This window comes from Dermacentor andersoni, chromosome 7 (assembly GCF_023375885.2).
Source record: "Dermacentor andersoni chromosome 7, qqDerAnde1_hic_scaffold, whole genome shotgun sequence".
NCBI classification, from domain to species: Eukaryota; Metazoa; Arthropoda; class Arachnida; order Ixodida; family Ixodidae; genus Dermacentor; species Dermacentor andersoni.
In genome coordinates, this window is record NC_092820.1 from 134,824,898 (window position 1) to 134,848,962 (window position 24,065).

The 24,065-nt window shown below is 47.2% G+C and overlaps 1 protein-coding gene across 1 annotated transcript; it reads left to right on the top strand.

Annotated features, from left to right (window-relative positions):
* The first annotated feature begins 1,712 nt into the window (after positions 1-1,712).
* On the top strand, positions 1,713-24,065 carry LOC126533780 (sulfotransferase 1B1-like). Its single transcript, XM_050180976.3, has 5 exons — positions 1,713-2,024; positions 4,681-4,916; positions 16,517-16,818; positions 19,247-19,414; positions 23,432-24,065. The coding sequence occupies exons 2-5, from the start codon at positions 4,695-4,697 to the stop codon at positions 23,883-23,885; spliced, it is 1,146 nt and encodes a 381-aa protein (XP_050036933.1). The 5' UTR covers positions 1,713-2,024; positions 4,681-4,694; the 3' UTR covers positions 23,886-24,065.

A 24,065-nucleotide genomic window follows, 5' to 3' on the forward strand; every position in this document is an offset into this window, starting at 1 on the left:
CCAATAACCCTGTATCTAAGTGTCCTGACAAGCTGCGTGAATTTGGCTTTGACCAATCCATGACGTTGTCGGAAAGTTTTTGAATGACATGAGGGCGAAGCAGGGTGAGTTGATGCTTATAAACCACGCACTCGATGACCGCAAGAAATGAAACGTTGCAAAGAAGGTAGCCAGTCTAAAACAGTTTTCTCAACGGAATAATGTGGAGACGAAAGATGACGCAAAATGAAGATTGCTTTGCAATATTGAAGACCAATAGCGATGCTATCGACTGCCTTGTTTCTCCATCTGACATGGCCGTTGTCGATATGGTAGCCACAAAAGCCAAAGAAAAGAATATTATCGCTCGCTTTTGTTGCGGCGAGAAGAAGATCGACTTCGTTCGTAAGGTCCGCAACGCCCGCCTACAACAGTGGTCGAATTGCCGTTGCGAATAAACGCTTGTTTGCAGAAGCACTATAGCTCTTACGATAGGAGCTGGCAATTTATCAGGGCGGACAACTGCCAGATTGACTGGTCAGACTACGAGCATTAGAGTGCTTCTTATAAAGTCCCAGATCGACCTCCGTGTTTCCAACTAAGTCGCATGTCGCTCATCGAACAGCCTTTTAAACTTTTTTTTCCGTTCCTCGTCTGCGAATCTACCACATCAAGACTTTCTCTGCTGTCGAGTTTATTTCTTTGCTTTGCGACGCGACAGACATCTCTCTATAGTTCATTTCAATGCCTGCAGCCTGCGAACGAATATAAATGTCATTACAGATTTCTGTCACTCAACGAAGCATTCTTTTATTCAGAGAAACCTGCATCTGAAACCTGGCTTTCTGATCACGATGATAGTAGTCTTTGCGGTTTTCCATGGATTTGTGCTATCACCATGCATCAGGTGCTCATGCAGGGTCATCGATTTTCATTTCTCTTGACATCAATTACGGGCGTAGACTAGATCTTTCCATAGTCATTTCATATTGCGAATCAATTTCGGTGGAAATCGAACAGCCTTAATTCACATATAATCGAACGATTATATGCCCTACAGCGAATATTAAAGAAATACATGTCATTAGGTGTCTGTGGAATCTGAATTTTACTGCTACGTCCTTATGATGATGATAGTGAGCCTTGTAGATCTAGAATGTTATTGTTACCTGATAGAATTTGTCGAAAAGGAATTGTTCACGCAAACAATTCCTGCAGGTTGACACCATTCTACAATAAATGCCGGGAAGAAATTAAACTTTCATGATAAGCTATAGTGTATATGTTAGACGTGATGGAAACCTGAGCGGCTGTAATCCCATTGTGCATGTTACACAACAGGCCGCATGCAATGCGCGCAAGCATCGCACAGAATGTCATAGTTGCTCTAAACTGCACAAGGGTACTCCACTTATGATTCATCCAAAGCATGCTCGACTCATACTAGAATTTAGATACATCTTGTCCCATGATCAGCGAGTATGTACAAGATTGCCCTTTTCTGGCATTGAGTATTATTTGCCCTTGTCTTACTTCCTTTATGTGACAGCTTACCTCCGCTGTATAATACCTTCTATTTGTGCAGAAATATTTATGTTCACTCTTCTTTTCTGTCTTTTTATTGCATTTCGGCATTTTCCAGTCTCACGCAGTGAGGAGCAGCCAACCGGACGATTATTCGTGTTAACCCATCTGCCTTTCTTCTGTAATATTTTCTTCGCATATTCTCGCATTCCTCTCACGTGCCCTCTTGCCCTCTCTGTTCTGCCAGCTCCTTGGTTCATAACCTCTAGTGGGTAAAAGGCACTGTTCCGAGAGCAAACAAGCTAACTTTAGGAACAAGCAAGCAAGTGAGTGGCCCCTCTACCAAAGTCGATGAAAAAGAAGACATAAGGAAATCCACGCGCCATCGTTCTCCGGGTGCTGTCGGGCGCTGCTGCCGGTAGCCGTTGTCGGGGGCTTTCTACCTAGAGCTCCTGTTTATAGCGGCCACGCGCATTGAAGCTCTTCGCCCGGCACTCCATCGAGCACATCTGCTAGAAGCGGTGAGTCTGGACGCTGGCATGATTTCGCCATCAAGCTAAGCATATTCCTTATATGAAAGTGGGGCAGCACGCTTTGTAATTGAAAGCATCTCGCATCGCTTTTTTGGACACCGTAGCCGCGACGCCGTCTTGCTTATGTTGGTTATGAGACAATGAATTACCGCACCAACAAACGTGTTTATTTCTGAAAGAGAGAAGCAGAAAATCGCGGATTAAAAACTGCAACGTTGCAGCTTGACCGAGCTCAAGTCCCATATAATCTGGCGGCGTCTGCAAACAAGCTTTTATCGACACGCAACGACATGAGATTAGACAAGAAGTCAAGCATTGCGAGTCTAAAACAAAGCGTTCGCTCTAAGAAATAAAATATTGAATGTAAATACGAGAAGAACATTGCATTGATCAAATAAAATCTGTATTCTGGGAACTTATGCTGGAAAGCTTACAAAAGAATTTACTACGAGCACACTGATTTCATATATTGTGCTGTTAGCGCATTCCACTAAGCTCCTCAGCAAAAACGACAGACATATCAAGGTGGATGCGACAAGGGTAACTCTAAAGGCTGTATTCAAAGAGACCAGACTAATAGGTACAATAAAGTGATAGTCACTACAGTACATGCACGTTGCCGTAAGCCGGAACAATCATTTACGTTGAAGCATGCGTCAAATGCGCCGTATGGGCATGTTTCTCATAACCATAGCGCGCTATAGGTATGCTTGAGGCATGCTTGTGCCACGTTATCGCAGTTTCTACAAGCTTCAGAGCTGTGCATAAGGTCGTCAACGTTAAACTGGCAAGGTGATGTAACAGCGAGCAGTTGATGGTGTTATCAATTACTAATAAGAATGAGAGTGTCACTACTAATAAGGATGTTTGATCAATCGATTATTAATGTTTCGTGCCCAGGAACAACACTGAGGTCCAATATGAAGAATATTAATATTTTGACAATTATATCGTGAAGGCCAATCACATTGCAAACTTAGGAGCCAGCTTAATGGAAGGCACTCACTTTGGGAGGTGCGACCAATATTGCTTTCAATACTCCCACTGGCGGGACAAGTGGAAGGCAGTGACAGATTAGCCGCACGATGTCCTTCGCAGCATCGGCGTTCTGTATTTGATTGTTTCGCGGAAATATGAGACTCGCCTGTAAGCGCTGGGGTATGGGGGATTGCCAGCCGCGTACACCCTTAAGGATCCCGCATTAGCTGGACAACAACCGTACGCATTGCCGGCAATGACATCTTCAGCGTTCGGTGATCCCATGCATTAAGCGAGCCGAATGGTTATGAGTTTTGGTGATAAAACGAGAATCGGTATGTTCAATACAACTGCTTGACCTTACTGCAACAATCCCGTATTATCTAAACTCCCATACCTATTTACATAATAGAAAAAATGGGGGTGGGGAGCAGGGTTTGTATCCGATCTTGATAAATATCTTGCCGCGTACTCCGCTAATCATCATCAGCAGTAGTAGCTTATCTTTAGGTAACCTGTTAGGACGAAGGCTTCTCCCAGCGATCTCCAATTACCCTTCTCTTGCGCTTTCAACATGAGCCTGCAAATTTCAGAATTTTCAGTCTGATAACTTGTACTTCTAAACATAAACTTAATAGCAGTGAATAACGCTTTCGAGTGCGGCTAGCTTAGCAGGCTTCTTTGAGGAATTTGACAGCCAACGTCTGGTATATTACTGGTCTTAGTGAGGTTAGAAGAATAGTGATACTAACAGCTGCGTGCACGGCTATACGGATGTCTTGCAGTTAAAGGAAAATCCGTAGTAGAAGTTCGAATTCATAACGCACTCAATTCCGCTAAAACCAAACTTCTCACAGGACAAGGGTAACGCATCAGTCGAACAACCAAAGAAAAAGAGAGTAATTGAAACTCGTGCTGTTAAGGTTTCATCATTTTTTTCTGTGATGCGCGCAGACTTAAGGGAGACGGAAACAAGGCACGAAGGCAAGCACACGCTTGCAACTACTGTTGTTTCTCTTGAAGTAACATTTATAGGTACAGAAAACCATCCATCTCTGCGTGCGCATGACCTCGCATCAATCGATCACTGCGGGTACATGCGCGTGCAATGATGCAACCTGATTTGACAGTGTTCTTTTCTTTGACATCTGTTTTTGTTCTTTAGGATTTCTGGATTTCTTTGGGCTTCTGTAAGCGATAGATTTCACATTCAGTTAAACAACGGTATGTGTAAGTTCATGCTACCGCTTTTCTCTTCTTTTTTTCGATCTCCATTAAACTGTCGCGTTTCGCACCGAAACGAAGTAACGCTACAGCCTAGCCGAATGACTTAATGTAGTAAGGTTGTCTCCCGTTATTTTCATGTGCACCAGCGCATCTTTCTTAGCTGTTAGAAGAAACGACTGGTAATTAATCGGTGAGAATCGACGGTGTCCGCAGGCTCAGGAAGCCGTCTTTGCACATACAATGTGCAAAGACGCACATACAAAAACATATTCTTTGCACATACAAATACATATTCTGAAGTTTATGCAAAAATAAAGAGTTCATTGTCTGGGCTTGGTGTCCTACGCGTTTAGCTTGCGTGATTGCTGCAGTCTTGTCCTTTCGTTGTTTCTGCGCACACATTTTAGCATGCCTTGAGCCGTGTGCTTTTTCTCGCAAGACAAAATCTCGAGCATGGAGAACAGCAGTGAGCCTGAGTACGAAAGCCCGCCGGGCTCGGACCCCGGTAGTGATTCGGAAGGCTACAACACCAACATCACAGCTGCTACAATCGCTGTACCTGACTACGCTGGCCCCATCTCAGCCGAACCCAATGGACAGCTGGTGCCTGTAGGAGCGGACCAGCGGAACCAGAACGAGGACAGCTCAGTTTCAGACCCTGGACCGCCGTCCGAGGTTAGCGCATACATAACTTTGTTTTCTTGATACATTGTGGTAATAACTTCTCATTGCATAAATCACTTGACGGGTCCGAAACTCTATACGTCGACCTGGTGTAAGACTGCCTTGATAGAATAAAGCGTTAATGCGTTGGCAGGCTGCTGGTAACAACAGTGGCCGATTGTGCTCGAAAGAGTTCGATGTGGTTTACAACGAGAGGCGATCGCACTGGCGGTGTAACAAAACCTGTGGGTAGGTCGATCTTAATATTATTGCACGATACGCATTTTCGCAAGGCTTTTATTCCAATAACATTATACAGACCAATACTACCTTCGACGATGTATGGATGTATGTACTCGGCGAAGCAGCTAGCGCCGTGAAAGTGACGGAACAGGTAAGGAAGACAAGCGGTACGGCGTAAAGTTCAGAGGAGGAGTGTGCGGAGATTCCCTGCGTGTCCTGCGGGCGCGTCTACTGGAGAAGTGGTATTTACCATAGTGCTCTTCCCGAAGCTGTTTCTAACAAAGTTACGTCAATGTATAGTGATCGACTGTCAGTGCACCAGAATCATACCTCAGCTGCAGCATGAAGACCTGTGATTTTCGGGTGGGGGGGATGAGATCGGTGATTGCGGGACAAGTACCATAAAAAAATGGGCTAGCCTATTACTGATGCCTGGAGAAACAGCGGGAAATTGTACATACATACAGCGCGAGTAGATTGCAGCGCTGGCATCAAACAAATACAATTCAGAAGAGACCGTAGGTATAAGGCTACCGAGTACTGTTAGCATAACAGGGTCGTCAGGCAGAAGTAGCTGCCTTGACAAAGACAAGTCCTTTTGTTGAGAAAAGCTTCTTGTTGGGCATTTATAGCCTTTACACCACAAAACACAAATGACAACAACGAAAAAGTGCTTGTTCTGTCTCAGTCATTTTGTATTGTGGCGCACACGCACACAAACGCAGACGCATGCATTCACACAAGGTCTTAAAGTGAAGTGTGCCGTGAAATCTTCAATGCGAAGCATTCTTTGCCTCATTCTTGGTACATTGCGGTACGTAGGTTCCTATTTCTCCTCGCTTTAATTTCGGAGCATTTTTTGCCCAGTTTTTGTCACTTCGAAGTAGGTAGGCGGGTAGCTTCCTGTCTCGCTTTAACAAAAAAGAAATAACCTGTGACCGATGTTGGATTCGAACCTCCACCGTGGAACAAAGCAACACAGTGCTTTCAATACTAGCACACTGTCGCTTTCCTTATTGCCATAGTAATTATATGGACACTCCAGGCGCATTTCTGCCGTTCGCTTCGCCAGTGCCGTGAGGTTCCGCATGAAGTCTAAGCGCGATAAAACCGTCACCGCGCCCCGTATGCTTTGTGTGCGAGTGAAAGCTTGCGAGGGTGAGCCGGCGAACGCGGCTCAATCTCGCGTGTGCGAGCGACGAAGGCGGGCCGGGCCGGAAGCGCGCCCTCCCCTGTCGCGCCGAGGCACGGGGGTGAGGCGAGGAGGTGAGGGGGGGGGGGGGGGGGGGCGTTCTTTTTCGGCGGCTGCAGCTTACGGCGCGGTTGTGCGGGCGTCCCACTTTGAAAGCGAACTGCGACGGGGCCAAAGTGGTCGCCCGCGCGGGCCTCATCCTCAAAGGGATCTGCGATGTTTGCAGAGTGCGCGTGTGCCGATAGCTTCGCATGCGCTGTGCCTTTGACGCTTCGTTCGCGTAGAAGCGAGAGATACACGAAAGTCAATTCGCTTGTTGTGCCCACGATTCCTCACTCCGGCATTTTTACAGTGAGTTTACGCGCTCCTCCAGGGGAGTACCGTGCTTGTTAATTTAGCTAAAACACGTTGGCGGCCTAGTCGGTTCTAATTCATGACAGATTGTGTAAGCGCGACTTGACGATGACGTAGAAAGAAGCAGTCACACAGAGACGGCGCTTTCTCTGCGTCTTTGTTGCTTTCTACATTATCACCGTTACTTAGTTAATAAGCGAATGTTGACAAGTTTATACGGCCCATAAACCTACTAGCACGCTTCGTATAGATATTTCCTAATTTGATATCGCAATCAGTCCATCGTCTTTTCAGCTAAACTGCTACTTTTTTTTTATTGGCTCGTATGTGCCAGAGCTCACAAACTGAAAACAATAGTGCAAGATCACATTGCGTTAAGCCGTCAGCTCATGTTTGCTGACATGTTATCAGTATTTTGGCATGTGTAGCAAAAGTTTCAATGTGGGCACCCACTCTAGTACACACGTCTGCACCCTCGTCACTTCAACAAAGGTGGACACAGATTCGCAAGAATATTGGCGAACAGGTCTAACATCAATATCTGTATTTTGCACAGTTGTCCGACGTTTCCATATGCTGCGCAGGCCCAGGAGAGTAACAAGACCCAAAGACACGGCATTCCTCTTTTTAACCGTGAGATAACAGGTTTTATGCGGACTTTAATGTCTTCAACTGTGTCTGGTTTTGTGCATAATAAAGAATGAGTACGTTAAAGAACAAATAAACCTATATCGTCTAACCATACTTAACCAGTGTGTTTTCTGTGTGCAGCTGAAAAAAAGAACAGGTTCTAACATTTAGCACTACTAGCATTCGTCTGATGCGTTTTAAAGTATTTCCTCGGCCTGCACAATATATTTTGCCGCAAAATGGCGCAGGAAATAACTCACCAATGAGGCCTTTGTACAGTATCTCACGTGACATCTCATTAAAATATTGCAAAAATATTATTTTAAAAACGCGCTGAAAAGAAACAGAAATGTGCAACCATTTCCTTTAGATATCTCTGTAATGGCCCTTGCCCACACGCCGAAGACACAACAAATTCCCGTAGTGCTTTACCCAGCCTCAGTCGAATCTGTGGTTCTGAGAAACGTGTCATTTACACCTCGGAGAAAAGCAAAGAAACTAAAGAGCTGTCCTAAAAAGAGACTCGCTAAACCGAGCCCACCATCACAGACTCTCCTGAAAGACTTGTACGGCTTGTTTTTCTCTATGCGGAGCTCTAACTGAGGACTGCGAATATTCTGTGCATTCTTCGTACTTTGAACCTGCTTCAATGCAAACGCGTTACGGTAGTCATGTTCTAACATTCCTGCGCCGGAGTTCAAATGTCATCGTGATTTTAGCATAAAACACATAGCATATAGTCGTTCGTATACGTGCGATTATAGAACGTGTAATGGCTGATGAGTTCACAATTTGTGTTTCGATTATGCTCGTCCACTACCCGTTGTTACGTTTCGCCTACGACGCGCGGTTTAGCCGGCGCGGATGCAACGGACGCCGGGGCTTCGTTCAAAGCGGCGGACATTTTGGCCCGTTCAGCGCTGCCGCGACGCCTCCTGCCATGCGCGTCCAGGCATGTTTCCATGCCACGTGTCTTCGTGTGTGCGTGTGTGTGTGTGTGTGTGCATGTTGGTGCCCACGCTTGTCAAAGCGCGGCAGCCGGGGAGAGGAGCTCCCCCACTGTGAAGCGAGGAGATCTGACCGGCGCCAGCCCGGCGGATGCGCGTCACCTTCTAGTCTCAACGTGTCCGGGCGCCGCCGTCACGCGCGCGCCTCTCGCAAGCCGTTCCTTCTTGCCCTCGACTCCGAGAGTATAAAAGCAGCTGCCGCCGGACGCCGTGAGAGGCTCCGATTTCCTCCGTCGAGTAACGTGCTCTCCCGTCTCTCCACTTCGGTCGACCTGACCGGCCGCTCTTTTGCGATGATAGAATAAACAAGTTGTACTGTTAGCAGTCGACTCATGCTTTGCCAGGACCTTAGAATGCTTCCAGTTGTGCCCCAGGCCGCCAGGCCAACGCTATCCTTGGGGCTTGCGAACCAGATGCCACACCGTGTATAACCCAACAATCGTCATGTCGTAAGCGTTCGTCGAAATACCGATGTAGATATGCCATTGCTGCCATACAATTGTCGTCAACGTGGACGTCGTCGTAGTGCTGTTATCGTCACACAAACACACACATACACACACACACACACACACACACACACACACACACACACACACACACCTACTCAATTTACGCAAACACGTTAGTTCATCCGATGAGAAAGTGTGGAACTCCAAACAATGCTGGGTAGCCGTGTACAGTGCGCACGGAATCAAACGCCTCAATATTTCGCTAACTAATGCGCACGCTTTCGTTTCCATCGGCTGCAGTTCGTGTCACATCGACGTAATTTTGGCGCGCACACTTAGATCTGTCTCCGCGTCATCCTTTGTGAACAGATTCCTATAGCGACATGACATATGGTACTATCCAGAAGTTTGCTCATATGCAAGGCTCTACTAAATGCTCCCTGCCGCGTTTCATTCCGTCAGCCCTGTAACAGCAAGATGCTTCGCATCACATCGAATCCCACACTGCGTGGGAATCGATATTCATATGCACTTCTCCGTGTGTATGAATATCCGCCATGAATAGTAAACCTATTATTAATAAAAATGAGCGACCAATGTCTAACGGCTCTTCAGCAAAATTTTGTAATAGTGTGGTCTGAAAGGCGTATTTGCAACATTCTCTATTGAGGAATCCATATGTCCTGTAACTCCCATATCCGAAAAGCCGATGTTAAAGCTATGGGGTCGCACTTAAAAACAAATTTTTTCCATAGGACATATGATGTTATTGGATATAGGAGACATGGAAAATACGGTTTTTATTTTTCAGTAGGGTTTCCATACTTATATCAAAACTATTTCAATGTTCTTGCATGTACATATACTGGGTTCTTCTGCGAAGGCTTTAGTAATATATAAAAATGGCCCTTTTCAAGCAAAATGACAGTTCCTTCGGAGACATGCTGTGAAGCTGTGGCTACCATGTGGCGACGGGGAATACAAAGTGTTTAGTCGGAAAATAACAAAAATCGACTAAATATTTTTTAAACTTCTAATTCCGGTGGTTTTATCACAGTTAGTAAATGGAAGCGACCTCTACGTACCAACTATCTGGAAAATCTGGATCTGGAAAAATTGGATTACCTGCGGCACTGCGGCACAGCAGTCGACCATCAGAGCATGGGAAACTGAAACAGGGAGGCGGAAGCTGCCGCGTAGCCAAGCTCGCCAGGATGACATTCTGCTTACGTCACACAACGGTCGGTAGCCAGCGCGTTGCCGCTCATCGCTCCACGAGTTTGCTCGGCGATACGCTCAGCGAATTAGTAGCCATACGTCGCCCCAACATTACTGGGAATCATAACGTCCGGTAGAAACATACGCTGACTCCAAAACGTTACTTTGTTGGCAATGAGATTTCTATGTGATGTCAAAGGTTCACGTATATTGACGCGAAATAGGTTTGCACGTGTTGACACGGGACCCTTAAGGCGAGAACGATGAAGTTTGTGGTTGCGCGCGTGCTCTCCGAGGACCAGCCATCGCTAAAGGCAGACGTTTTTTCTCAATCTGTCGGTGCTAAACTGTTTTAGTTGTCATAGCTGGGTGACATTTCTGGTGGAGGTGCTGGGTACGGTCAATGTTAAGATCTCCGGAGCATCCCCAGACCTAAGCCCGGCGAGTAGTTCAACCAAGCTTACCCCTGTGCACGTACGTGCCAGCCGACGCCTCCAGGGACTCCAGCCACAGCACGGTCTGCTACCTGAACGAACTAGAATGACGACCCAACCACCTCCTGCCACTCCTGCAGCATCGCACGTTGTCGTCAATCACATCCGGACGCCGAATCTGTTCCACGGAAGTGCTTCAGAGGACGCCGATGACTGGTTTGACCATTTTGACCGGGTTGCCAACCTCAACGACTGGAACCACGAGCGTAAGCTACGTTACGTGTACTTCGCTCTTGAAGATTCCGCGAAAACATGGTTTGAGAACCACGAGGCGACACTGACGTCATGGGAAGAATATCGTAGGCAGTTCCTCAATGCCTTCGCCAGGGCGGACAGGAAGGAGAGAGCGGAGTTAGCGTTGGAGGCAAGAATTCAAGGCCCGAATGAGCGAGTGACTGCGTACGTAGAAGACATGAATCGGCTTTTCAGACGTGCGGACCCTTTGATGACTGAAACAAAGAAGGTGCGCCATCTCATGCGCGGCGTCAAAGAGGAAATCTTTGCTGGCCTAATTCGAAATCCGCCGACGACACTTGCAGAGTTCCATGACGAAGCCAGTACTATGGAAAAGGCCCTTCAACAGCGGGCCAGGCAAAACAACCGCGACGCCGTGATTTCAACGGAGCTCTCTGCCGTTACCCTCGGTAACGACGTTGGCGCCTTCCGAGAACTCATCAGGGCTGTCGTCAAGGAGGAACTGCAGAAGATGCAGACGACCACTGCCCCTGTAGGACAACTTTCCATTGCGGAAATGGTGCGCGCCGAGGTCCGACAGGCCGTCCATGTTCCTGGACAGTACGAGGCACCACAGCAGGTACCGCACGCCGAAATGAGTTACGCTGAAGCAGTACGCCGTCCGCCACCCTCAAGTGCGTGCAGCATGGTACACCCCACTCAACAAATGGACGTAAGCTTCAGGCCACCTCGCAGCCCACCGCACATCGCCGAAGCAAGGACTAGGAAGAGCGACGTCTGGCGCACCACAGACTACAAACCCCTTTGTTTTCATTGTGGCGAAGCCGGGCACATCTACAGAATGTGTCCTTATCGTCATCTGGGGCTTCGTGGATTCTCGCCGAATGCACCTCGTCCACGACCTGGTGAGCGGCCGCCGGAAATAGAGAGTTTCGTCACAAATCGTCGCAATGATGATCAGCGATGGCCGGAGCCCCGTTCGTCGTCTCCTGCTCGTTACAGGTCACCATCACCAAGCCAAGCTTTTACTCGCGGCGCTCTGAGACGCCGCTCGCCTAGCCCGGCGGGTCGGGAAAACTGAGTTCAGCGACCTCCGGAGGTGAGGCCGCTGACGACGACCGTACGCAATATCCTCCACTACGACGACAACGACGAAAACAGAACGACGCAGACGTACAGACGGAGTCGAACACCTTACGAGAGGTAGTAACGTCGAACATTCCCGTCACCATAGACGACGAAGAAATAACGGCGTTAATCGACACTGGAGCGGACACCTCAGTTATGAGCATGGACCTTGCCTGCAAGCTGAAGAAAGTTTCTACCGAGTGGACAGGGTCGCAGATTCGAACTGCAGGAGGCCATCTGCTAACCCCGGTAGGGAGATGCACAGCGCGAGTGAGCATTCGTGGGTTTACGTACCTCGGAGATTTTGTTATCCTCCCAAGCTGCTCGAGGGACCTAATTCTGGGAATGGACTTTCGGCAGGCTAATGGAGCTGTGATCAACTTACAAAAGTCGCGGGTAACGTTTTCGACGGCGCAGGCCTTAGCAGGGAGCAGCACTGACGACACGTATGCCAACGCCTTGAGGATTGTTGACGAGAACATCACGGTGCCGCCAAGGAGCAGCGTATTGACCCTCGTCACCTGCGACGCATTCGACGGCTATGAGGGTATTGCCGAGGCAAATATCCCGCTGCTGCTTGAAAAACACATCTGCATCGCCCGGGGCCTTGTTCGAATACAGCATAAGTGCTCGCAAGTTTTGTTGACAAACTTCAGCCACGAGTATCAACACGTCCCTCAAGGTACAGCTGTGGCATTCCTGAACGAAATTGCTGACTTCTCCGATATCGGCACGTTACAAGTGACTTCACCGGACGCAACAACTCACGCCAGCCTGAATACCCGCGTCCACAATAATGCTGACTTAGCAGATGTCCAGAAGGATCAGCTGCTGGGCCTACTGACAGAATTCTCCGGCTGTTTTTCCACGGAATCCAAAGTCCAGCGCACTTCCGTTACGCAACACCGGATAGTTACAGAGGAGTCGGCGCGGCCTGTTCGTCAGCATCCGTATCGCGTGTCACCTATGGAGCGGGAGGCGATTAAGCGTCAAGTTCAAGAAATGCTAAAGGATGACGTCATCCAGCCGTCGACAAGTCCGTGGGCATCGCCTGTCGTACTAGTGAAAAAGAAAGACAACACACTCCGCTTCTGCGTTGACTACAGACGGCTTAACCGAGTCACCAAACGCGACGTTTATCCCCTGCCGCGGATCGATGACGCTTTGGACCGTCTGCGTCATGCTCAGTTCTTTACTTCGTTAGACCTAAAGTCAGGCTACTGGCAAATCGAAGTGGACGAGCGTGACCGTGAAAAAACCGCCTTCGTGACTCCCGATGGGCTGTACGAATTTAAAGTGCTGCCTTTCGGTCTCTGTTCCGCTCCTGCTACGTTCCAACGAATGATGGACACTGTACTCGTTGAACTAAAGTGGCAGACGTGTCTAGTGTACGTAGACGACGTTGTTGTGTTTTCGAGCACGTTCGATGAACATCTCACCCGGCTACGAAGTGTTATTACCGCAATACGCAAGGCCAACCTCACCATCAAGCCTGAAAAATGTTACTTTGGCTTCCAGGAACTCAAGTTTCTAGGCCACGTGGTCAGCTCCCAAGGAGTACGACCAGACCCACAAAAACTCGCTGCCGTTGCCGAGTTTCCTCGTCCTAAAGACAAAAAGTCTGTTCAGCGGTTCCTGGGCCTCTGCGCTTACTACCGTCGTTTCGTTGAAGGCTTCTCAAGGATTGCTGAACCGCTCACGAGACTGACGCGACAAGATGTGCCCTGTGCGTGGACGAAAGAACAAGAGCAGGCCTTCACCGAATTGCGTAAACGCCTTCAATCCGCTCCAGTGCTGGCGCATTTTGATGACACCGCGGCAACTGAAATACACACCGACGCCAGCAACGTAGGACTCGGGGCCATTCTGGTTCAATGGCAAGATGGCGCAGAACGTGTAATTGCGTATGCCAGTCGTAGTCTGACAAAAGCAGAAGCTAATTATTCAACGACCGAAAAAGAATGCTTAGCAGTCGTGTGGGCCATCAGCAAGTTCCGACCCTACTTATACGGCCGGCCATTTCGAGCGATCAGTGATCACCACTCGCTCTGCTGGCTTGCCAATCTGCGAGACCCGTCAGGTCGCCTCGCTCGTTGGAGCCTCCGCCTCCAGGAATACGACATAACTGTTGTCTACAGATCCGGCCATAAGCATAGCGACGCTGACTGCTTGTCACGTTCTCCTATTCCTTTGAAATCCTCCGACTTGGAGCTAGATTTGCCGTTTCTTGGTGTCGTCGACGTGGTGCGCATGGCTGACTATCAACGTGCAGACTCTGAGCTGCTTCCAGTCATCCGATATCTCGAGGGAGCTGACGTTGTTGTCCCACGCCCACTTTCACGAGGATTGACGTCGTACTGCCTGCGAAACGATGTCCTGTACAAGAAAAATTTCGAGAACAGCCAGGAAACGTTCCTTCTCGTCGTTCCGGCGACACTGCGCGAGGAAGTTTTACAGGCGTGTCACGACGATCTCTGTGCCGGCCACTTAGACTTCGCGAGGAGATTAGCGCGCATACGGCAAAAATACTATTGGCCACACCTATTTTCCTCGGTTCAGCGCTATGTGCGAACATGCCGTGACTGTCAGAGGCGTAAAGTTCCACCCGTCAAGCCTGCCGGCCTCCTTTAGCCTTTGGATCCGCCTCCGGCGCCGTTCCAGCAAGTGGGAATGGACCTTCTTGGGCCGTTCCTCACGTCCTCCTTGCAAAATAAGTGGATAATCGTGGCAACTGACTATTTAACTCGCTATGCGGAGACGAAAGCTGTGCCGCGGGGAACTGCTGCTGAAGTCGCCAGCTTCTTCGTCCACAACATCGTGCTTCGCCACGGTGCACCCGCTGTACTCATTACTGACCGCGGTGCGGCGTTTACAGCGGAGTTATTGCAACAAGTCGTCACACTGACGCACACCGACCACCGAAAGACCACAGCCTATCATCCCCAAACTAACGGCTTAACAGAGCGCCTAAACAGAACATTAGCCGACATGCTCTCCATGTACATTGATGTGGAACACAAAACATGGGATGAAATTTTGCCATACGTCACGTTTGCTTACAATACCGCTGTGCAGGAGACCACCGAGTTTACACCATTCGAGCTTGTTTACGGACGTCGCGTTACAACCCCCTTAGACGCCATGCTCCCGGTAGACCACGGAACCACAAGGAATGACAACACTGAAGATTTCGTCGAGAAAGCCGAGGAAGCTCGCCAGCTTGCTCGGAATCGCATCCGCACCCAGCAAAATATCGACGCCTACCGTTACAACCGAACCCGACGGAATGTCCAGTACTTACCAGGCGACCGCGTGTGGGTGTGGACACCTATCAGACACCGCGGGCTCTTAGAGAAATTGTTGCGCCGCTACTTAGGCCCCTACGAAGTTGTACGCCGCCTCAGTGATGTGAACTACGAGGTGGTGCCTCAAACCTCTGATCCTGGCTCGAACCGACGCCGTCCCCGTGCTGAAGTCGTCCACGTAGTACGGATGAAGCCGTACTACGCACGCCAGGGCTAAGCAACCTATCACAAACCGCTTCAGCATTGTGTACATTCCTGTATGTTTTTTTTTTTTTTGTCTTTTCATGTTGGCACTCTTGCCCATAGTGCGCGCCCGCTGCCCTTGAAGCGACCGGGCCGGTCGCTTTTGAGACGGGAGCAATGACGCGAAATAGGTTTGCACGTGTTGACACGGGACCCTTAAGGCGAGAACGATGAAGTTCGTGGTTGCGCGCGTGCTCTCCGAGGACCAGCCATCGCTAAAGGCAGACGTTTTTTCTCAATCTGTCGGTGCTAAACTGTTTTAGTTGTCATAGCTGGGTGACAATATGTGCTCTTATTTGTTCTGGTATTTTTCCCTATCGTGTGCACAAATGTGTCCGCTCAGTTAAAAAATCCAGACTAAATTTTAGTTAGGCGTTTTACGTGCCAAAACGACTTTCTTATTATGAGGCATGCCGTAGTGGGGGCCTAGGGAAATTTGGACCGCCTGGGGTTCTTTAACGTGCACCTAAATCAAAGAACATGCGTGTTTTCGCACTTCACCGCCATCGAAATGCGGCCGCCATGGCTGGGATTCGATCCCGCTACCTCGTGCTTAACAGCTCAACACCGTAGCCACTAAGCAACCGCGGTGGGTGCGGACTAAAACAAAATTGGGCTGAAAGGGTTCAGAAAGTGACGCTTTACTGACCAAAAAAAAATTAAATTATGGGGTTTTACGTGCCAAAACCACTTCCTGATTATGAGGCACGCCGTAGTGGAGGGCTCCGGAAATTTCGACCACCTGGGGTTCTTTAACGTGCACCTAAGTCTAAGCACACGGGTGTTTTCGCATTTCGCCCCCATCGAAATGCGGCCGCCGTGGCCGGGATTCGATCCCGCGAGTTTACTGACCACAGCAACGATGGTTCACGTTCACAATATTCACCTATTATGAGAACAAAGAAATAAGCTGCTTATTGAAGATGCACATTGTGAAAATAACAACACTGGATGAGAAAAGGCAGTGCAGGTGTCCTTGTTTTATCGAGCTGTCTCCCGGGCTTCTGAAGAAAACCTGTCGGTTCATTTAATTTGCAGCTGTAAAAAAAGGCGTGCGAATAAGCAATTGGGGCAAATTGATTTGCCTTATATATCAGCAAGTTGCTACAGACAAACGAATAAACCCTTTTTTTCCCCTAAACTACATCCAGGTGGATGCCTTGAATGCCCGCAACTTCCTCGTGGAGGAGACCCTGCTGTCGGCGCTCACTTACCAGCCTCGGCCCAGCGATGTCTTCACCGTCAGCTACCCCAAGTGTGGCTCGGCGCTTCTGAACTTCCTGGTGTTCGGTATCTTGAACCGCGGCCAACCGAGCAATGACTTTGCGGAGTTCGTGTCCCGCTCTCCGTATCTCGAGTGGATGGGCATCAAGTCGGTGCTGGAGATGCGCAGGCCAGGCACGATCAAGACTCACCTGCCTTTCGACAAACAGCCGTACAGCCCGCAGGCCAAGTGAGCTCGTTCGTTTCGAAGCACAGACGACATTAGGCCTAGTAGTAAAGAGCTTATCACACGCAAAGAGATTTTACATATAGGCAGAGAGAGAGACAGAGATGATGTTGACTAGCTGATTTGTTAGTCCCATCGTGTGCCGTTCGTGCTTCTATCATGAAGACGATCGAATAATCATGCGTAACATAAGGTAAAACGAGCACAGCCATGCAAAAGAAGACGGGAACACAGGAAAACGCACACCTCGCTTTGCTCATCGCTAAACGTGATGTGCTCGTTTTGCCATTAATTACCGATTGCATTTCAATGGGCTAAAGTTCAAGAAAACAAAACTTAGACTCGAAAGTATAAGAGGCACATCGCACACAGATGACTAAATACTACTTGAGTCAGTTTCAGACGCTAAAACGATCCACGAACGCTTCCCGCTTCTGTTTCCGTAGTCGCATGCAGTGGTAGTCACCTTGCGCCCGAGTATTTCTCGTCTTTGCTTGTACGTTATTCTTTCTTCTTTTTTTGCTGGGATACTGAATGGAAGGATGGGCGTTTAGTTTTCTAGTCGGCGTAGTTTCTTAAGCTCAGGAAAGAACAAGCACTTTTGACTTGCTTTTCAATGCTTCTTGCGACAGAGTGCGTTGCCAAGCTTCCAAGACTTCCCAACAACGATTTAGATCTCTGCGCGTTTCCTTAGTCAAAGGATGATCGCCACACTTCATGCGTCATGGTGCAACGTGTGACCGATTTTTTAACGCTCAGTTGGAGTGTTACATTCCATCTTGGTCCCGCGTTCTGTTCACAATGTATACATAAAACACTAAATTATTAGGAAATAAATTACCTACTCCGCGTTTAGATGCACTGCTACCCAGGCTTTAAGACAGCATCAATACGTGAAACGATTATTGATATAATTATACACCTCCGAATTACTATTCGACTACGACGTGATGCCGTATTTAAGGCTCCGCATTTAGGGTTCCGCATTAATTTTGGCAGCTAGGGTTACCTTGCCAAGTGCCCAGGTCTCAGCGAACAATCATTTTTGCACGACTGCAATACGCAGCCATAGCGACTGGCAGTAGAATCGGAGACCCGGTGCTTAGCACATAAATACTGTAGCATTGAGTCCACATGGAGGAGATTGTGTGAACACACATCAGTGAAAGTAAACACGCGGCATAGCTAGCTGTCTTCTCATTCGTATATCGGAAACGTGGACCTTAAATATTTATACCAGTAGTTGAGAGAAATAATATACGCGCGTAGCTTTAGCCAACCACGTATGGCTGACATTATGCAATTAACACGCCGCACTTCGCTCGTCTTTTCAGGTGGAATATCTGATGATAATCAATGGAAATATTCAAACTCTGTCAATGCAGGTTGCATAATAAGCGCTGCATTATTCTATACCAAGGGAACTTCCAATAGAGTATCAATGATCATTAGAATTCAGTCACATGCTGCAGCCATAGGACCCCTGATAATATTACACGTATCGTTCATTCATTGGCTATGCAAACGAATGGATATATAGCAGAAAAGTGCTCTCTAAATGAAACACGCCTTGTGGCAGCAAGTATTGCAAAGATGTGTATACGTAAGGATCAATAAACTAAAAAAGAAAGAAAACATTATGATGATCCCGTGCACTATGGGAATCAATGTTATGCCAAGCATTTCGCGGGTACCTGGCTATACATTATTGCTTGGGATTCCGCAAACCATTAGCAGAGAAACCAACGTGTCTGTAAATTGTATAGTTGTGTGTGTGGGGCCATGAGCGTAGGTGTTTGTGATTACAGCAGCATGATGACGACCACGTTGAGGACGATCCCATTGAAGCAAAACCGTATCCAGCTTACGACATGAGAGCATATGACAATACGATTGTTTGGTTCTGTGTGGGCAGTTCACGAGCATTAGCGAGATAAACGTGGATTGGGACGCCATCAGCAAGTACCTATGACTATACCATGTCTATGACTCTGCTATGACTGTGCACATCCTACATGTACATAAATCTCATGCTTCACGCGCCTCGTGAACTACTGACTACGTGGGAAAACAAAACCCGCTAAGTTCGACCTTCAAGGTGAGCTAAGTTATGAGCTAGCTTTGCGTGGTCCTCAGCTCATGTTTATCAGTAGAAAGGGGGTGGAAACGTAATCATGTGGCTTCCAGATAACTGCGTTATTCATACCCTCCAGGTTGATCGTACATGCATCTCTAAACGCACTGCTGAAACTTTGTTTCCATGTGTTCGTCGTCTCGCTTTCTTTTTCTCTTACGTCTTTGCGGCTACGACTGGATGTTCCAGTCAGCCAAGTCATGAGTCCATAAATCTTTGTAAATCACGTGAACTACGTAATGGGACGCGCTTCTGCGATGTCCGTTCTTGCGTTTTCACCACTGCGCACCCTTACAGGTACATCTACATGGCTAGGAATCCTTTTGACTGCTGCGCCGCCTACTACATGCACATGAAGAACATGCCCCTGGCCCGTCCCGAGGCAGCCAGCTTCGACGCATTCTTCGACGCCTTTATCGAGGGAAAGGTCATTTACGGCGACTTCTTTGACCACATCCTCTCCTGGTAATAGATTGGCATTGCATAGCGCTCTACGAAAAAAGCTGGAGTTAATTCTCACTAGTGCGATAAACGTTGTCACCTTATTTAGCGCAGTACATTTTAACACGACGCAAGCGCTATTTATTCGGTAATCAGATTGTGAACATTTACATATATGTTCGTGTAGAGCCCCGCTCAGGGAAATTCCAGTCAAGAGGCAGTTCATTGAGGATGTAGAATGCACAGAACAAGCTCTACACATTCATCAGAAAGTCCTTCATGATAGTATACCATGAAAGGGTACAGCTGAGCAAGATTTATTAGCCATAGTGAAACACTAATAAAAAAAGTTCTTTAAGAAATTGAGGAAGCTCCAGGCGCTTTTTTACAGTGCACCTAATTTTTAAGGAGTGCCTGTGGCAGACCACCCTATTCTAATCACTGAGCTTGATTGCTCGAAGAGTCTAACAAGTACTACATAAGAAATCGTAGTGCATATCTAAATGAAAAACGAAATTTGAGTAAAGAAAATTCTAACTAATTATTTCGGCAGCCTATTACAAGCTGCGAATAGGAACCCATAAGTTCTTGAGCCACATGCCCTTAGAATAATCTTCAGTCTATCCTCACCTTTAAGAGACGTACTGTCAAAGCTGCGGTGAAATTCACTCTTTATCCAATTACCGTTTTCAAACCAAATGACTTCTTTATACGTTGCGCGCCGAAAATTACCGACATCAATTTACTCAGTGGCACACTTTGGAAACGCGTATTTTGAAACCGATGTCTTCCTCAGAATTTATTCCGAGAGAATTTGCTCTGCGAACTCCCCGGCTACGATTGGTAAATTGCAATAACATGAATTTCTTCTTGGCAATATGGAATATGCTTAGAAGAAGACCACACGTTTACGTTGTGACATTAGTATTGTTTACGTCCTTTTTTTGTTGTGACCTATTCTTCTTCTTTCATTAAACAGAAAAATTGCGTGCCCATTCCCTTTCGGACATAATTTATTACGACAACCATCTCTAGAAAAATGTTTTTTTTCCGAGCCAACTTGCACATTATCTGGTATTCAGTACTGGCGCAAAGTACGTTTTGCCCTTCATAGCTGTAAGTTGTTTTAAAACTGCTTCATTATAAAAATACCAGTGATACCAGTCATACCAAATACCAGTCACCCCCTTTCACCTCAGTCACAGCCTTTTAGGCGGGCATCCACAAATAATTTTTTATTCTGCTCTCCTCGTTGGCTATTGCCTGTCACTGATATTGCAATAAGTTTTCCAAGTTAACTCATTACTGTTTTTTAATATAGTTGTGCCTAAAGATAGTATATTCTGCGATTCGAGTATTTGTTTACTCTGAATTTGAAAAATGGAATGTAATGTCCTTTTTGACGATTGTTGTTATGTATTCATTTTGCTAAGTGATTGCTCCAAAGAAACAACTATGTTGTTTATTTGCATGGACTTTTTTTTTCGGCTCATTTCTTTTTTGCTGCTTTCTGTGCTTGCCTTGTGCTTTTTTATATTTCGTGTTTTTTTTCTTAACCACTACCTTCTATAAAGCCCCCAAGCACCTTGAATGTATCGAAATAAGATATGTAAAATAAATATACGCCGCCAAGTATTTTGTTGAGAAAGATATCGAAATAAAATAAGTAAATTAGGTATATACCGCGAAATATATAGTTTAAAATATAATCAGTGTTTTTCAAGCGAAAGCCTTAAGTGCCTCACGGGTCGAAAAGGCCGTTGTCCGGCGTTATGAAAAATAGTGAACGTCCGGCGTTATTGCATGAATTTTCAGTGGCACCAAAATCGATCCTGCCACCATTGATGGTCGAACCCAGGACCATTGGTGGGAGTCGAATCCACGATCCTTGGTATTTAGGCCTATTAAGGCACAGTTAATTGTGATATATGTTATAAGGCACTCGAACTCACGACCTTTGCTGGGAGTCGAACCCACTAACTTTGGTAATTAGGCCAATGCTAATTAAGACACTAGAATCGAGGACATTTGGGGGTATTCCAACCCTCGATTTTGATGGGATCGAAAGTCAATGGCGCCAAAATAATAGTGCCACCATTGATGGCCGAATCCACGATTATTGCTTTTAAGGAGAATTAAGGCGCATCTAATTAAGATAGCTTATAAGGTACTCGAGCTAACGAATTTAGCGGCGAGTCGAACCACGACCGAAATAGTTGATTAGGCGAAGTTACTTAAGGCACACGAACCCACAACGTTTGGTTGGAGCCTAGCCTTCGACCTTTGGTCGTACCAAAACTCAATGGCATCAAAATTAATGGTACCACCATTGCTGGTAGAGCTCTCGACTTTTGGTGGGACCGACATTCAATTGCAAAATTGATAGCGCCAACGTGATGATCGCCAACGTTGATGATGGTTGATGACCACTGGTGGCAGTTGAACCACGACTTTTGGTGTTAATTAAGGCGTAGTTAATCAGGTTGCAGATAATAAGGACGTAATTGAGGCACTCGAACTCACTACCTTTGGTTGAAGGGAACAATAGGAAGTAACAACGCATTCGAATGCGGATGTCAAGCAATGTAATGAATGTCTCGCGAGCGCGCACGCTTTCGCCTTCATCCTCTTTAGCGATTGCCAAAGTGACTGTCAACGTTTTCTTTAAGTTCTCAATTAAGCAGCTTAGTGTGCGAAGCAAAGTGCACATAAATTTCAATTCGCTCGAGCTACTTGTTCTCCGTCGTTACTGCAAGAAATAAACGGTAACATTTCACTTCGCCCTAGTGTCATGTCATGCTCAGTTGAAAATTCATGCGATGGTTTGTCGTTATATCTAGATGAGATGTTTGCTTTTACGCTATTAGGCTTACGATGCCACCGGCAGCCCCGAAAGTTCTCCGATTTCTACCCAAATGGTGGCGCCACAGCATTCAATGCCCCCAGAAACGGCGTATTCAAGCCAGATACTGTACGCTTTGGTTAATACGCTCACCGCGTGCTACGTTTGCGTATTTTCACATGCTTACGACTGTGCTTAATCGTGTAGCAATAGGTGTTTTTCGCTGCACGTTTTCCCTACGTTGCGTTCATGGGATTGCCCCACACCACGACATGACAGCGACAGGATTCATCGCTCACGTCGCTCTTTGTTGTCGCTTGAAAACTGCGTGCACGGGGTTTCCTCTTTACGCGTGCGATGCTATAGGTGTTCGCTGTTCTAAATATCCCAGAACTGTTATCACTTCATCACAATTCTCCTGCTTCTCACACGTCATCATGCCACAGGCATTCGTGTTGCCATTGTTGGATTATCGTGCTATGAAGTTGGGAAAATTTTACAAATAGTACTACAGGTCAACCTGACCAGTAGGATATTGTAAAGTAAAATACGTCTTTGATCACCACCAACACTGACAATAGCACCCAAACTCCTCGAGAATCGTGCTTTTGGGAACCGGGCGTGCTAAGCAGTCTGAACAGACGTACAACGTGCGCTAAGGATTTCTTTTTTGTGTGTGTTTGTGGTGCGGAAGACACGGATTCTGAGATGCAGTGCCATCTATGCAGGCATTTCGGAGGCCACCACAAGCAATCCACTCACGCAGCATAGCTGATATTTTTTATGTGGCCGTGGTTCAGAGGGGGCCTTTAAGCGTGGCATTCATCTTTGTATTCCATTTGCAAAGTAGGCTTTTCGCTGTTTAGAATGTCATACAATGAAATCTTGCCTTTATCTCACTGCCGTCATTGACATACCTTCTCCTCGTGTCCACGTATCGTTATCGCTTTCATTGTGGCCGTGGTGCTTTCACCGTCATTGTAATGTGGTTATTCTTGTTATCGCTATGTCTCATGAATGCTGCGTAGTTGCAGAATGTTGGCGACAATGGCGAAAGTAACTTGTTTACCAGCAAATCAGTTCAGAGCTGGGATATTTGCTGAATTGTGAGTGTATAAAAATTTGCCTAAGAAACTTTAATGTACTGGTAAGGTATTCTCACAGTGTTCTCGTACTGGCTTCTCACCCTTCCCATGAAGGTACGAGCGAAGACACGACCAGAACGTGCTCTTCATCACCTACGAGGATGTCAAGAGTGACCCAGGGGCTTGGACCATCCGCATCGCCGATTTCATCGACCAGCTCTTCGCCAGGGAACTTCGTGACGATCCCGCTCTTCTCTCGAACGTGTTGAAAATCGCCAGCGCCAACAGCATGACCACTACGTGCAACCAGGGAATGCGATCAATACTGGCCGATGAACTAGCTATGGCTGTCGGGAGAGAACCCATAGCTCCTGCAGAGTTCTACAAGAGCGTATTTGCGGAGGCGCTGGAGATTGCCGAGGGCTCCGACTTTACGCGGAAGCCAATCTGTGGCAGGTGGAAGGAGCTCTTCAAGCCGGAGCAAGTGCAAAGAATGAAGGAGTGGATTGCCCAGAAGACGGCTGGAAGTGACGTGCTCAGCATCTGGAGCAACAGCGAGCTGCCTTGAGTGAATCTAGGCTAGCTTTAACACGAAAAAAATTACGTCGTTGGAAATTTCAAATCATGGAATTGTTTGAACTGAGGGCCGAAACCATGACTGGGCGGGTGCACGTTGACGAAAAGTTCTGGGGAGAAAGAAAATTATTGAGATGCCTTTTGTATTTTAAATAAACATCTTGCTGCTGAA

Coding starts and splice junctions, on each gene's coding strand:
- LOC126533780 (XM_050180976.3), top strand. CDS start 4,695: ATGGAGAACAGCAGTGAGCCTGAGTACGAAAGCCCGCCGGGCTCGGAC. Junction 16,819..19,246: donor CCGTACAGCCCGCAGGCCAA/GTGAGCTCGTTC, acceptor GCACCCTTACAG/GTACATCTACATGGCTAGGA. Junction 19,415..23,431: donor TTTGACCACATCCTCTCCTG/GTAATAGATTGG, acceptor CTTCCCATGAAG/GTACGAGCGAAGACACGACC.